The 12,725-nt window shown below is 39.5% G+C and overlaps 1 protein-coding gene across 6 annotated transcripts in view; it reads right to left on the bottom strand.

Annotated features, from left to right (window-relative positions):
• LOC122558634 (anillin-like) overlaps window positions 1-9,307 on the bottom strand; it is a 58,862-nt gene extending 49,555 nt beyond the window's left edge. For all 6 annotated transcript variants that reach the window (XM_087996056.1, XM_087996057.1, XM_043707432.2 and 3 more), the window contains exons 1-4: window positions 9,176-9,307; window positions 5,192-5,395; window positions 4,479-4,579; window positions 1,291-1,357 (exon numbers count right to left, since the gene is read on the bottom strand). In XM_087996056.1, coding sequence (XP_087852182.1) covers window positions 1,291-1,357; window positions 4,479-4,579; window positions 5,192-5,395; window positions 9,176-9,263 — 460 coding nt within the window. In that variant the 5' untranslated portion in view covers window positions 9,264-9,307. The remainder of the gene's footprint in view (window positions 1-1,290; window positions 1,358-4,478; window positions 4,580-5,191; window positions 5,396-9,175) is intronic.
• Window positions 9,308-12,725: the final 3,418 nt, after the last annotated feature.

Here is a 12,725-nt window from a genome sequence, read left to right as displayed (position 1 = left end):
GTGGTAGTTTGGCATGCAAACAGTTAACCCAAGTCCACACCCACTCAATGCATGTCACTCATGACATATGGGGCTGTGGCCCAGCACTGGCAGACCTCAATTTTGTTTCAGGGCCAGTTTTACTCAAGTAGTCTGTTCTTCGGAAAGATTATTTAAAATTTCACCAAATTGCAACTTATTCTGAAATTCAAAAAATTCTGACTGTTGAAAGCCAGCTGATCCCGAGCATTTTGGATAAACGCACAAGTACTTTTACAGTTTAATGATGGTAATAAAGCAAAACAGTTCAAATGCTATTTTACATTAACACTGGGCCAAAGAAAAGAGAGAAAGAAAGAAAGGAGAGGGAGGGAGAGAAAGAAAGAAAGGAGAGGGAGGGAGAGAAAGAAAGAAAGGAGAGGGAGGGAGAGAAAGAAAGAAAGGAGAGGGAGGGAGAGAAAGAAAGAAAGGAGAGGGAGGGAGAGAAAGAAAGAAAGGAGAGGGAGGGAGAGAAAGAAAGGAGAGGGAGGGAGGGAGGGAGAGAAAGAAAGGAGAGGGAGGGAGAGAAAGAAAGGAGAGGGAGGGAGGGAGGGAGGGAAAGAAAGGAGAGGGAGGGAGGGAGGGAGGGAGGGAAAGAAAGGGAGGGAGGGAGGGAGGGAGGGAAAGAAAGAAAGGGAGGGAGGGAGGGAAATAGCAAGCAGGAAAAAAAAAGGTAGAATGCCAACATAGTTCCAATACAATAACCTTCAAAATGTATTGGTGACTCGTGAAATATTGAAAAGTTATATAGTTTAATGTTCTTCACACCTAACTTCTATGCTCAAAATCTGCATTTTTTTAAAAATTAGATTTAAACTGAAAATGCAAGACTTAAAATCACATAAAAGCAATCCTCAAATACTGCAGTAATGTCGGTCTGTAATGTACTGTACATATTAAAAAACGTTACAAAAACTGAAATTCACAAATGGGAAGGTAGCAAAAATAGAATGAAAATGCAAGGCAAAATGGAGAGAAAACAGATGGCAAAAAGAAAAACATTCTGAAAGGAAGGGAAACAATGGTCAAGCATGTGAGCAAGGGAAAAGAATTAATGCAAGGGAGTAATAGGAAGTTAATCATAGTTTTCAATACCTTTTGCACCAATTTTGATGTATTGCAGAACTACCGCCTTCTTCATGTTGGCATTTGACATAAGTTAGTTTACAATAGTTTCAGGAAGTTACCCAGTCACACCAGAGTACTTTTGATAGTTACTAATAATATGCACAATCACCACATGAATTGAAGACTAATACAGATTACACTTACTAGAAATCGTTATAGTTTTCTCTTTTGTGCAACTCAAGTTAGTTCTTGTTTCAGTCTCCTGTCTGGCCTGCTCCAACAGAAAATGGAAAATTTATATAGCAAGTGCTGTTCACTGTGGGATCCAACTTGGATGATGCAACATGCAAGTAACACACAAGTCAGCTACCAAGCATAGATCAGAAATAAAAAAATTACTGAAACTCTCCTGTAGCAACCCCAGATTCCTCCCTCACAAAAAGATGTCCTATATGAAATTTTATTAGAAAAGGATTAATAGTCAGTCCCAATGAATAATTTTCAGTCCCAATGAATAATTGCCCTTTGAATAATTTTCAGACACTATGCTCAGAACATTTCAAGTGATTAACAATCACATAGGTATCTGGAGAGAGAACAAGGTATTTAAATTGATGTGGATCTCACTGGATCTTAATCATATGGCATCATTTATCAATAGGTTTTACCGGACAGTCAGAAGTCAGAGTTAGTTGTACAGCCGAGAAACAGACCCTTCAGTCCAAATGATCCCTGCTGACTAGATATCTAAACTGATCTAGTTCAATTTACCATATCCCTTTAAACCTTTCCTATTAATGTACCCATCCTTTTAAACGTTGAAATTGTGCTAGCCCCCCCATCACTTCTTTTGGCAGCTCATTCCATACACATACCACACTCTGCGTGAAAAGGGTGCCCCTCAGGTCCTTTTGTAATCTTTCCCTTCTCACCTTAAACCTATGCCCTCTAGTTTTGGACTCCCCTATCCTGAAGGGAAGACCTTGGCTATTCACCCTTTCCATGCCCCTCATGATTTTACAAACCTCCATAAAGGGCACCCCTCAGCCTATGACACTCCAGGGAAAAACACCCCAACCAACCAGCCTCTCCTTAGCTCAAACCCTCCAATCCTTGTCAATCCTTTCAAGTAGAGCTCTGTTAATTTTATCCTCCTGAAGAGAAGGATGTCTCCACCGTTAATGTAACAAGGAATTGGTTCTAGGATCTTAGTGGTATACATAGTTGCAGCCCATACTAGATTCCAGCAGTAGGGACCAGAAAAAAAAATTAATGACATGAGTGTGCTGCTCAAGGAGAAAATGTGTAAAATTAGGGACGAAGGAGATTCAATTCATTGGAGGACTGCTGGTGAGGATTAGCACAGATTGGAGCATGGCTAATGCTCTCTAACAGAGATTTGCAAGTTCCAACAGATCTCAAACATTGAATTCTGGTGTTTTCCACTTGGTTACTAGAGAAACACCACAGTATAAATGCACAAAGAGTCTCATTATTATATCAATACAGCAGTGTAGTGGTTGTATTATGAAACAAAAATTCCAATTGCCTGGATTAATAAGGTAAGACATAGGAGCAGGATTTCTGCTTTGCCTCCAGAAAATGGTTTCAAATTTGACAACATTAACAAATATTAATGAGCCAAGTGGATTTGACAGAGTACAAAATCTGCCACTTTGTTCGTCATTAATATTTAGATATTTAACCACCTCGGAAGTGGCCTAGTGAGTTAATTTAATAATTAAATTGTATTTCTATCCAACATTATCCAGTTTAGTGTCTAACTGTTACACTAAGTTATTACACACAGTTAATATCACAACACCCTTGTGATGTGGAGCTACCCAGCCTTCAGGGGAACACCAACTACAACACTACACAACGCTGCCATGGCAAACTTTCCAAGACATGTCAGAACGACATGGGTACTACCATCATACGTGGGAAAACCACCCACCAGGTACACAACATATACTCATGCGACCCAGCCAATGTTTTCCCAACTCATACGCTGCAGGAAAGGATGTCCTAAGGCATGGTACCTCAAGGAGACCATTCAGGTGCTATGACAATGGACGAACAGACACTGCAATGATTGCCAAACAGGAATGTTCGTTCCCAGTCGAGTAACACTTCAGTGATCAAGGACATTCAGCCTTAGGTCTTCAGGTAAGCATCCTCGAAGGCGTCCTTCAAGATACACAACAACGCAGAACAGCCAAGCAGAAAAATAGCCAAGCTCTTTATTTATAAGGACAGCTTCAACAGTGATCTCTGGTTCATGTCATGCTACATGCTGTACTGTGCTTGTAAAATATTCTTACTGGTCTGTTTTGACACAGTTACCTTAATTCTCTCTCTACCTGGTTTTTGATTACTTGTTACTTTGTTAGCCCCTCGTTATGAGACTCTGATTATTCCAGCTGTTTGGAGTGTCTCTATCATCATCTAATTTTTGATTTGTAGTTACCCCTCTGCTTTAATTAATCAGCTCATATGTTAACCCATCATTGTTATTCAGCCTGTCACACTATGTGCTTATTGGTTAACACTCCATTTTCTGAATTTATCTTATCTTTCCACCTATATATTCTGTGTTGGTACACTTCCCTCCACTTCACAAAAAGAGCAGTGCTCAAAAAGCTTACGATTTTAAATAGCCCTATTGGACTATAACCTGGGATTGTGTAATTTCTAACTTTGAACACGTTTATAGATAGATAGATGAGAAGATGGGAATAACTGTTGATCTAGAACATTGTAGCAATTTGACAAAATGAAAAAGTCTTCAGCATTGAAAGATTTGATCAGAGGGAGACAATTGAGATGTATATACATTCTATGCTGTGAAAGCAGCAATAATCCCCATAGAGATATACATAAAATCTGCAGTTCCATTTTAGATTTTCTTTACACTAGTTTAATAACTGCAACACAGCCTTGCTGCCTCCATTTGTTGGTCTACACAGCCTTCAGTAGAAAATGTTGGAGTTAGAAACGCAAAATTCATTTTGGAGATCAGCTCAGTGTATAGTTGTCATCTATAACTGGACAAAAGGAGCAGTTTAAAAAAGGTCAGGAAAATTGAACTTTGTTGACAGCCAGCACTCTGATTCAACCCTGTTAAGTAAGACCATTCAGACAATATCACTTACTCCTGACATTGAGTACACTTCACAGGACCACGTCACCAAGAAAACAACAAGAAAGATATGCTTAAGGCTCAGTTTGATGAGAATGGACAGGATGTAGGTGAAAGCATTCAAAACAATGCCAAAAACAAAAATTAAAAGGTGATTTTAAGTTCTAAAATCTTCCTTCTTCATGGCATGTATGATCAATACAAAAGTAGCATTCTTGTCAGGGCTCAGGTCATGAGCAGCTTCATATACCTTCTTAATAGCAGGTCTGGCTAATTCATCCTTCCAAGATCCAGTTGCTTCTGGACGGACCAGCCCATTTTTCAAAGACACTTGCATATCAGAAGAAAATTCTAAAAAGAGGTAGAACATAAATTACTGAAAGCATTCTCATTCCTTACTGAGCATTATGAAGAAAGGTCGCTTAACCAGAAAACGTTAACTCAGATTTCTCTCGACAGATGCTGCCATAATTTGCTTTATAGATCATGAATATTAATCTCAGAATTTTAACTGGCACCTGTGTGTCATTAAGCATTGTTTATTTTGAATTTAACGTGTAGGTAAAGATAGAATGCCACCCTAACAAATTTGTACAACCAGTAAAGTTTAGATTCCCAAAGTATTTAAATGCTTGTGTGGGACAGTTATGCACAAGGGAATAGTGCAAGTGAACCAATAATTAAAAAGTAACAAAAGCAATTCAGTGAGATAATGATGCAGAATTAAGCTACACAAATTTCAAATTCCTAGTTTCTATGCTATTGGTTCATCCCAGCTGTTTCAGCTACAGGTACAATAAGTTGCAGCCACTGGCCTCCGGGAAGAACCAGACTTCCCACTACCACAGCTACATAAGCTACAAGAAGGCTGTTATTGCTTACAGTGATGTCCCTATCAGCTGGTTGTACTAAGTTTAAAAACAGCACAGAAACTTGAATCATACTGCAAGAAAAAGATCATACCATCAGAATCCCAAGCTTTCCTCTCTGCTGCAAGTCTGTGAAGCCTTGATTTTACTGATGGAACAACAGGAGTGTCTGGTTTGATCTCCTGCTCTAGGGCTCGAAATGTCTTGGAGGAAGTACAAGCAGAGTCCATAGGATTTATGTTTTCTCTTTCTTCATCCAAGGAAGATTTCTGCCTCTTTAGAGAGGCTTGTGGTAGCGCTGTAAATCAGAATTCTATTAATGAATCACAGAATATACTTAATCTCAAAATAATAAAATTACTTGTGGAAAAACTTTTAAAATAAATACAAATTTCGTCTTTGGTCAACTATTAATGTTATTTGTTAAAATAGCAAGAAGGGCACTAGTTTGGAAGAGTTATTCTCAATGAATATGGTAGCTTGTGGGAAATTGCACACGTCACATTGTAAAGTAGAGAGCAATACAACGAAAAGGATAAATATTGGACACCAAAACCACAGGCAATCTGTTTTTGCACCTCTGATTTATTCAAGTTGGATCACAGCACATTTACTAAATACCATGACGTGACGAATTTTAACTTGCGCAATTTAAGCTAAAATAGTAAAAACAGGAAAATGTCTCATTAAGTATCAGGAAACTACTGGACTGTTGTTGGAATTCACCTTATTCACCAATATCTGGTAGAGGATTATATCTATTCATATCTTATTTGGCCTATGAGAGCCAGATCCACAGCAATGTGGTTGACTGAAATATCCCCTGACATAGGCCAGCAAGCCATTCAGTTCAACTGTAGATGCTGGTCTCATCACATACAAAAAAAATTAAAACAAATATGAGATTTGCTGGCAAGGCCAACATTTTCTATCCCCAGTTACCCAAGCAAATGATAGCAAACCAGCCTTTGATTAGATGTAGCTTAAGAGGTAATTGTGATCTGATACAGACCATTCCAGGATTCTAACCACCTGATAATGAAGAAATAAAAGTGTACCTTAAAGTCACGATACATGCAATTTGAAGGAAGAGTTGCAAGTGTTGGAGCTCCATGCTAGTTCTAATGGTAAAAAAGTTGTAAATATGGAAATTGCTATCAAAAGTGCCTTGACAAGTTGCTGCAGTGAATCTTGTGGTTAGTAGTACACACTGCTGCTATTGTGCACCAGTGGTTCATGTGACAGTCAAGTGGCCTGCTTTAAGTTGGTTGGTCTTGACGTCAATGTTGCTGGAACAGCACTCATCCAGGCAGTGGAGAATATTTTGTCACACTCCAAAATAGTATCTTGTAGGTGGTAAACACGCTTAGTGGAGGGTTTTTTTGGGAGGGGGCGGGGGGCTGGTATTTGCCAAACAACATCCAACCTATTATAGGGCTTCCAACCACTATTTATAGGAATGACTTGCTAATGTGATTGAATGGGACCCTAGGATGTTCATGGTGGGACATTCAACTATGATAATGTTGTTGAATGTCAAGTGAAAGTAGCTTACTGTTTTGTTGATGTTAATTGCCACATATTAGCCCAAGTTTGAATGCTGCCTAGCTATTGCTACACATGCAAAAGTCTGCCTCATTGCCCAAGGAATTGTAAATAGTACCAAACACAGCATTCAACAAATATCCTTACTTCTGACCGTAGGTAAGGTCTACAGTAAAGATGCTGGCCAGCCTAGGACACTGACCAAACAGATGTCAGTCAATAGGTCATTGGCTGAGTAAATGGCACTTGGTAGTACGACAGACGTCTTTCACTTTGCTGATTAGACCAGATTGTTGAGGTGGATTGGATTTGTCCTACTGCATTTAACTTAGAAATCCAGGGATGCCTGGACTGTTTGAAATTGAATGATTATGAAAGGACTAGAATATGCCACATGGATGAACTATTTGACCAGCGAGATACGTTAGGAGAATGAAGTAACATATTTAAATATATTTACAAGCAAGGAAGTAGTGTAGACATCAAGAAGTTTTTGTACAAGCAGAAAATAAAAAAAAGTCAAGTTGGGAAATGCAAGCATCCAGAAAGGGAGCAAGGGAAGGCTCCTGGCAGAGATTAAATGTTTTGGTTTAGAAAATTCAGCTCATCACCAAAACATCTTTTTGATCACTTTGGAAGGCTGGAAAACAAAATATCAATTTTATTTCTGCAGAAAAGGACTAGGTTTTATTACAACCATAGATGTGTTGCAACTAAGCAACCCATAAGCAGGCTCATGTGTAAAATGTGACTTGATAAGTAGCAAAGGTGGCAAGTGTTTGGATTTCAAGAATATTGATTGCAGTTCTGGAGCAATAAATTTTTAGATAAGTGAGTGCTAATGTATACTAATAAGCTTAATTAGTGGGCATGTACTACAGGAGAGAAAACAGGCAAGTAATAATAGATCTAACATTACATAGTCTCCACCGACAGAGAGAAATATTGATATAATGGGTGGAGCTCAGAGTCCTACACTCACCTTTATACAGACCAGATGTATTCAGTACAACTTCAGAGAATCCTCATTAAAATTGTCTGACTTGTAAAGTAGTTATAGTTGTTGCTATCATACAATAAAACATATTAAGAACAGTACCTGCTCTAAAGACTCTACATGGCGTATTTGTCTACCACTGATCATTAAATAGGTCTCAGGCAAAGTACAGGTAAAGTAGGATTGGTGGCTATAAACTACTTCAAACAGTCCTCATTCTGGACCCCATACCAGTAGAATGGCAGCAGTGACAATCTAATATTGTCAACGAGTCTAGAATGAACCAGCAACTGCTGTATCCTATACAAACACACAATTCCTTTAAAAAGTCCCAGAAGAATTCCACAAGTATTATGGAAAATAAGGAACACTAAAGCATGGGAAGGGTTAAAGCATGAAGACCACTGGCAAACTGCGGAAGGCAGGATGGGATAAGAACAGTGGAATGTTCTTACACCAATTAGCAGCATACGGTTAAGGCTGAAAGGTCACTATGGCGAGATGAGATAACAAGTCACAAAGCAAGTTCCTCTGTTAAGTGTTATTAGGACAGGATTGGGACAATAAATATTTGGGACACGTCATTAGGCAGCTTGATTCAGGAGACTATTGTAACAGATGGAATAGCAAAATATCTATCATGACAGGTTAGTCTGGAATAGAAGATCACTGTAGCAGAGAGTTAGCAATAAATATCTAACCGTGACATTAGAATAACATTAAGTAGAATGTACAACTAAAGAGATAGTGGGAATTAACATCACTGGTTTATTGTGTAGCTAGAGTTTGATTAATATAGTTGGACATGCTCATAAGCTAACAGAAACATGATTAAAAAAAAAAATAAAAATCCACAGACCTAGAGGTTCGTGGGCATTCAAGAAATTGCTTTCAATGTCATGGTTTTTTGTTTGCAAATAAAAGACCTACTTCTCTGCGTCTCCTGGTGATTCTCTATATTTTCTCCACAACAGTATGTGGTGCCTCAAGAGGATGCAGAATATTGTAAACATCAGCTCTTTCACATTCCAAACAAATTTCAATTTTGAATGACAACCTGACCCACCATGTCAGTAGAGTAAACTAAATTCCATCACACAAAGAGCGAGTAGGCAAAAACACACAACAAGATTTTCTCCATCCAATTTTGACAACTCAGAAGCATCAAATCTTTTCCCCAGGGTGGGAGAGTCCAAAACTTTAGGGGAATAGGTTTAAGGTGAGCAAAGAAAGATTTAAAAGCAACCCAAGGGGTGGCATTTTCTACACAGGGGGTGGCATGTGTATAGAATGATCTGCCAGAGGAAGTGGTGGAGGCGGATACAGTTACAAGATTTAAAAGGCAACTGTACGGTTATATGAATAGGAGGGGTCTAGGGGGATATGGGCCAAATACTTGCAAATGGAACGAGATTAATTTAGAATATCTGGTCAGCATGGACAAGTTAGACCAAAGGGTGTGTTTCCATGCTGTACAGTTTTATGAATGGGAGCAATTTCAGGGAGGAACTGCTTGTAGTTTAACATGCAACTCACCATTGTCACTTCCATTACTCTCAGAAGGCTGCTGTCTCAGGCGTTTTAAAGGGCCTCGCAGCATTGCTTCCACACTCTGAAGAGACATTTCCTCCTTTATCCTTCTCTTTTGGACAATTTGCTGTCTGTAACCTAAAAGAAAATGAAGCAGCAAATAAATAAATCATGAACTGTTGTATTCATACCCAAGACATTGGAGCAATCTTTCCCCAATTAGACTAAGGGGAAAAAGGATGTTGTGGTGATGAGGTTCAAAACAGCAAACAGGTTGGGTTCTAGTAGCAACAAGCACTGCTTACACCTTTTGACAATTTGTATCAAAGTGCAAGAGCATAGATTTTAAAAACAGGTGCCAAACGTATAACCATCTGTAAGTGTGTTAGGAGCCAGTGTCCCCTTCAGTCCAGAGTCTAGTCCGCCAGAGTCATGACTGATCATCTACAGCAACTCCCTATTCCCATATGCCTGGATGTCTTTAACAAGTAGAAACCTATAAATCTCTCAAACTTAGTGAGTTTTCAGTTTTTCCGGTAAAGCATTCCAAAGGTTCACTATTCTTTAAGTGAAGAGGTTCTTCCTTATCTCAGTCCTAAATGGCTCAGCTTTTATCCTGAGACTATTCCCATTGTTCTGGACCAAGGGAAACATCCTTTCTACAGTTACTGTATTTACAAATATCCATCAGCAATAAAGTTTCAAAACAGACTAGAACAGTCTTCCTTCAAGTCAGTTATGACTGATTTGGTAGTATTGACACCTGAATCTAAAGTTTGTGGGTATAAGCCCCACACTAGATGATTAAGCATGACTATCTATATTGACATTCTGTGGCACTAAAGGCTTTTTAAAAATTATTCATGGGATGCAAAAATTGACCATCCCTAACTGCCCTGGAGATGCTTATAAGCTACCTTCCTAAATAGCTGCAGACCTCTGGATAGAGACTTACTTACAATGCTATTAGAAAGAAATTTAGACTTGGTGATGATGAAGGAACAGTTCAAAGTCAGAACGGTGTGCAGTTTGTAGAGGAACTTGCAGGCGGTGGTATTCATGTCCTTGCATGTGCTACACTTACTCTTCTCGGTGATAGAGGCCTCAGGTTTCCAAGGTGTTGTCAAAAGAAGCCTTGAAGAGAGAGTTTCAGTAGATGGTAACAACCACTGCCATTGATGAAGGAAGTGAATATTGAAAATGATAGTTCAAATCAAACAGGCAGCTTGACATCATCCAAAGCAAAGCATCGTGTGGTGCTGGGAGTTGTACTCATCTCGACAAGCAAAGATTTTTCCATCACAACCCTGTAGATTGTAGGTGGTGGACATGTTTTGGGAAAAAAGAGGGGAATTACTTGCTGCAGAATTCCTAGCTTCTGACACTTGTAGCCAGCATGTAGCTCCTAGGTACTGGCAACACTCAGGATGTTGATGAGGGATTCAGGTGTGATAACGCCTTTGAATGTTATGTGGCAATGGCTAGATGGTCTCTTGCTGGAGGTGGTTATTGCCTAGCACTTGAGACATAAATAGTTGCACTGTTGGACACAGGCACTGCCTTTCAGATGAATCATTATATGGAGTAGCATCTGCTCACTCAGGAAGATGTAAACAGGCACATGGCATTATTTTGAAAATCAGAAATTTATCCCATTGTCCTGGTCAACATTTATTCCTCTAAAAGCACTGGTATTCAAACTGCCCGTTTTTTTCAAACTAATACAACCATGAATGTATTTAAGGGTTGTTTTTCAGACTGGAGGCCTGTGACCAGTGGAGTGTCACAAGGATCGGTGCTGGGCCCTTTATTTTTTGTCATTTACATAAATGATTTGGATACGAGCACAAGAGGTACAGTTAGTAAGTTTGCAGATGACACCAAAATTGGAGGTGTAGTGGACAGCGAAGAGGGTTACCTCAGATTACAACAGGATCAGGACCAGATGGGCCAATGGTCTGAGAAGCGACAGAGGGAGTTTAATTCAAATAAATGCGAGCTGCTGCATTTTGGGAAAGCAAATCTTAGCAGGATTTGTACATTTAATGGTAAGGTCCTAGGGGGTGTTGCTGAACAGAGACCTTGGAGTGCAGGTTCATAGCTCCTTGAAAGTGGAGTCGCAGGTAGATAGGATAGTGAAGGTGGCGTTTGGTATGCTTTCCTTTATTGGTCAGAGCATTGAGTACAGGAGTTGGGAGGTCATGTTGCGGCTGTACAGGACATCGGTTAGGCCACTGTTGGAATATTGCGTGCAATTCTGGTCGCCTTCCTATCGGGAAGATGTTGTGAAACTTGAAAGGGTTCAGAAAAGATTTACAAGGATGATGCCTGGGTTGGAGGATCTGAGCTACAGGGAGAGGCTGAACAGGCTGGGGCTGTTTTCCCTGGAGCGTCAGAGACTGAAGGGTGACCTTATAGAGGTTTACAAAATTATGAGGGGCATGGATAGGATAAGTAGACAAAGTCTTTTCCCTGGGGTCAGGGAGCCCAGAACTAGAGGACATAGATTTAGGGTGAGAGGGGAAAGATATAAAAGACACCCAAGGGGCAACGTTTTCACGCAGAGGGTGGTACGTGTATGGAATGAGCTGCCAGAGGATGTGGTGGAGGCTGGTACAATTGCAACATTTAAGAGGCATTTGGATGGGTATATGAACAGGAAGGGTTTGGAGGGATATGGGCCGGGTGCTGGCAGGTGGGACTAGATTGGGCTGGGATATCTGGTCAGAATGGACGGGTTGGACAGAAGGGTCTGTTTCCATGCTGTACATCTCTATGACTCTAAATGGTTTAAAAGTGAAGATTTATACCCATTCCAAGTCTTATGCTGCATCCACTTGGTGGTTTCCAATCAATGAAAGTAACAAAACATTTTCCACTGTTGTGGTGAACACCACAGACAAAAGAACAAAATCAATATCGCAAAAACCAACATAAAATCACTAATTACTTCTGAAAATCCAACAGCATTTGCACACAGCAAGACCACAAAAGAAAATGAAGTTATGTGGTGTCAATTATAAAACAAAAATAAAATAGAAGCAGCATTAGGTCAACTGTTCTGCCATTTGCTAAAATGATAGCTGGTCTTTCACATCCAGTCCATCTAAGATTCCTTACCTCTGGATTTTCTGAAATTCCCAGAAAGACCTGTTAATTTCAGGCTTAACTATATTCAATGAATCATTCAGATAAACTATAAGCCAGTTAACTTAGCAGTCATTGAAAAACAAACAAACATCTGCTACCAACAGTAGTAGTACCTATAGAAAACAAAACCATGCTGATTCTACTCATGTGAAAATGAAATATTGCCTGAAGTACAATCCTCTGAAGATTTAACAAGGGTGGATAAAGCTGTACCCAAGAATTCACCATACATGCTTTCCGACAAATTAGTCAGAAAAACAAACTGATCACTTTCTGTTTGATAAACTGTAATGACAGACATTCCATAGGGAACCACATTTGAGACCCAACTATTTGCAATCTTTATTAATGACTTGAGTGTTGGCAACTATTATAGCCAAATTTGCTGCTGTTATAAAGATAAATA

This window comes from Chiloscyllium plagiosum, unplaced genomic scaffold, assembly GCF_037043375.1.
Source record: "Chiloscyllium plagiosum isolate Xiang-an unplaced genomic scaffold, Cpla_swu_hap1 HiC_scaffold_17, whole genome shotgun sequence".
NCBI classification, from domain to species: domain Eukaryota; kingdom Metazoa; phylum Chordata; class Chondrichthyes; order Orectolobiformes; family Hemiscylliidae; genus Chiloscyllium; species Chiloscyllium plagiosum.
Note: the sequence above shows the minus strand (reverse complement) of the source record. Positions and strands in the feature narration are given on the sequence as shown.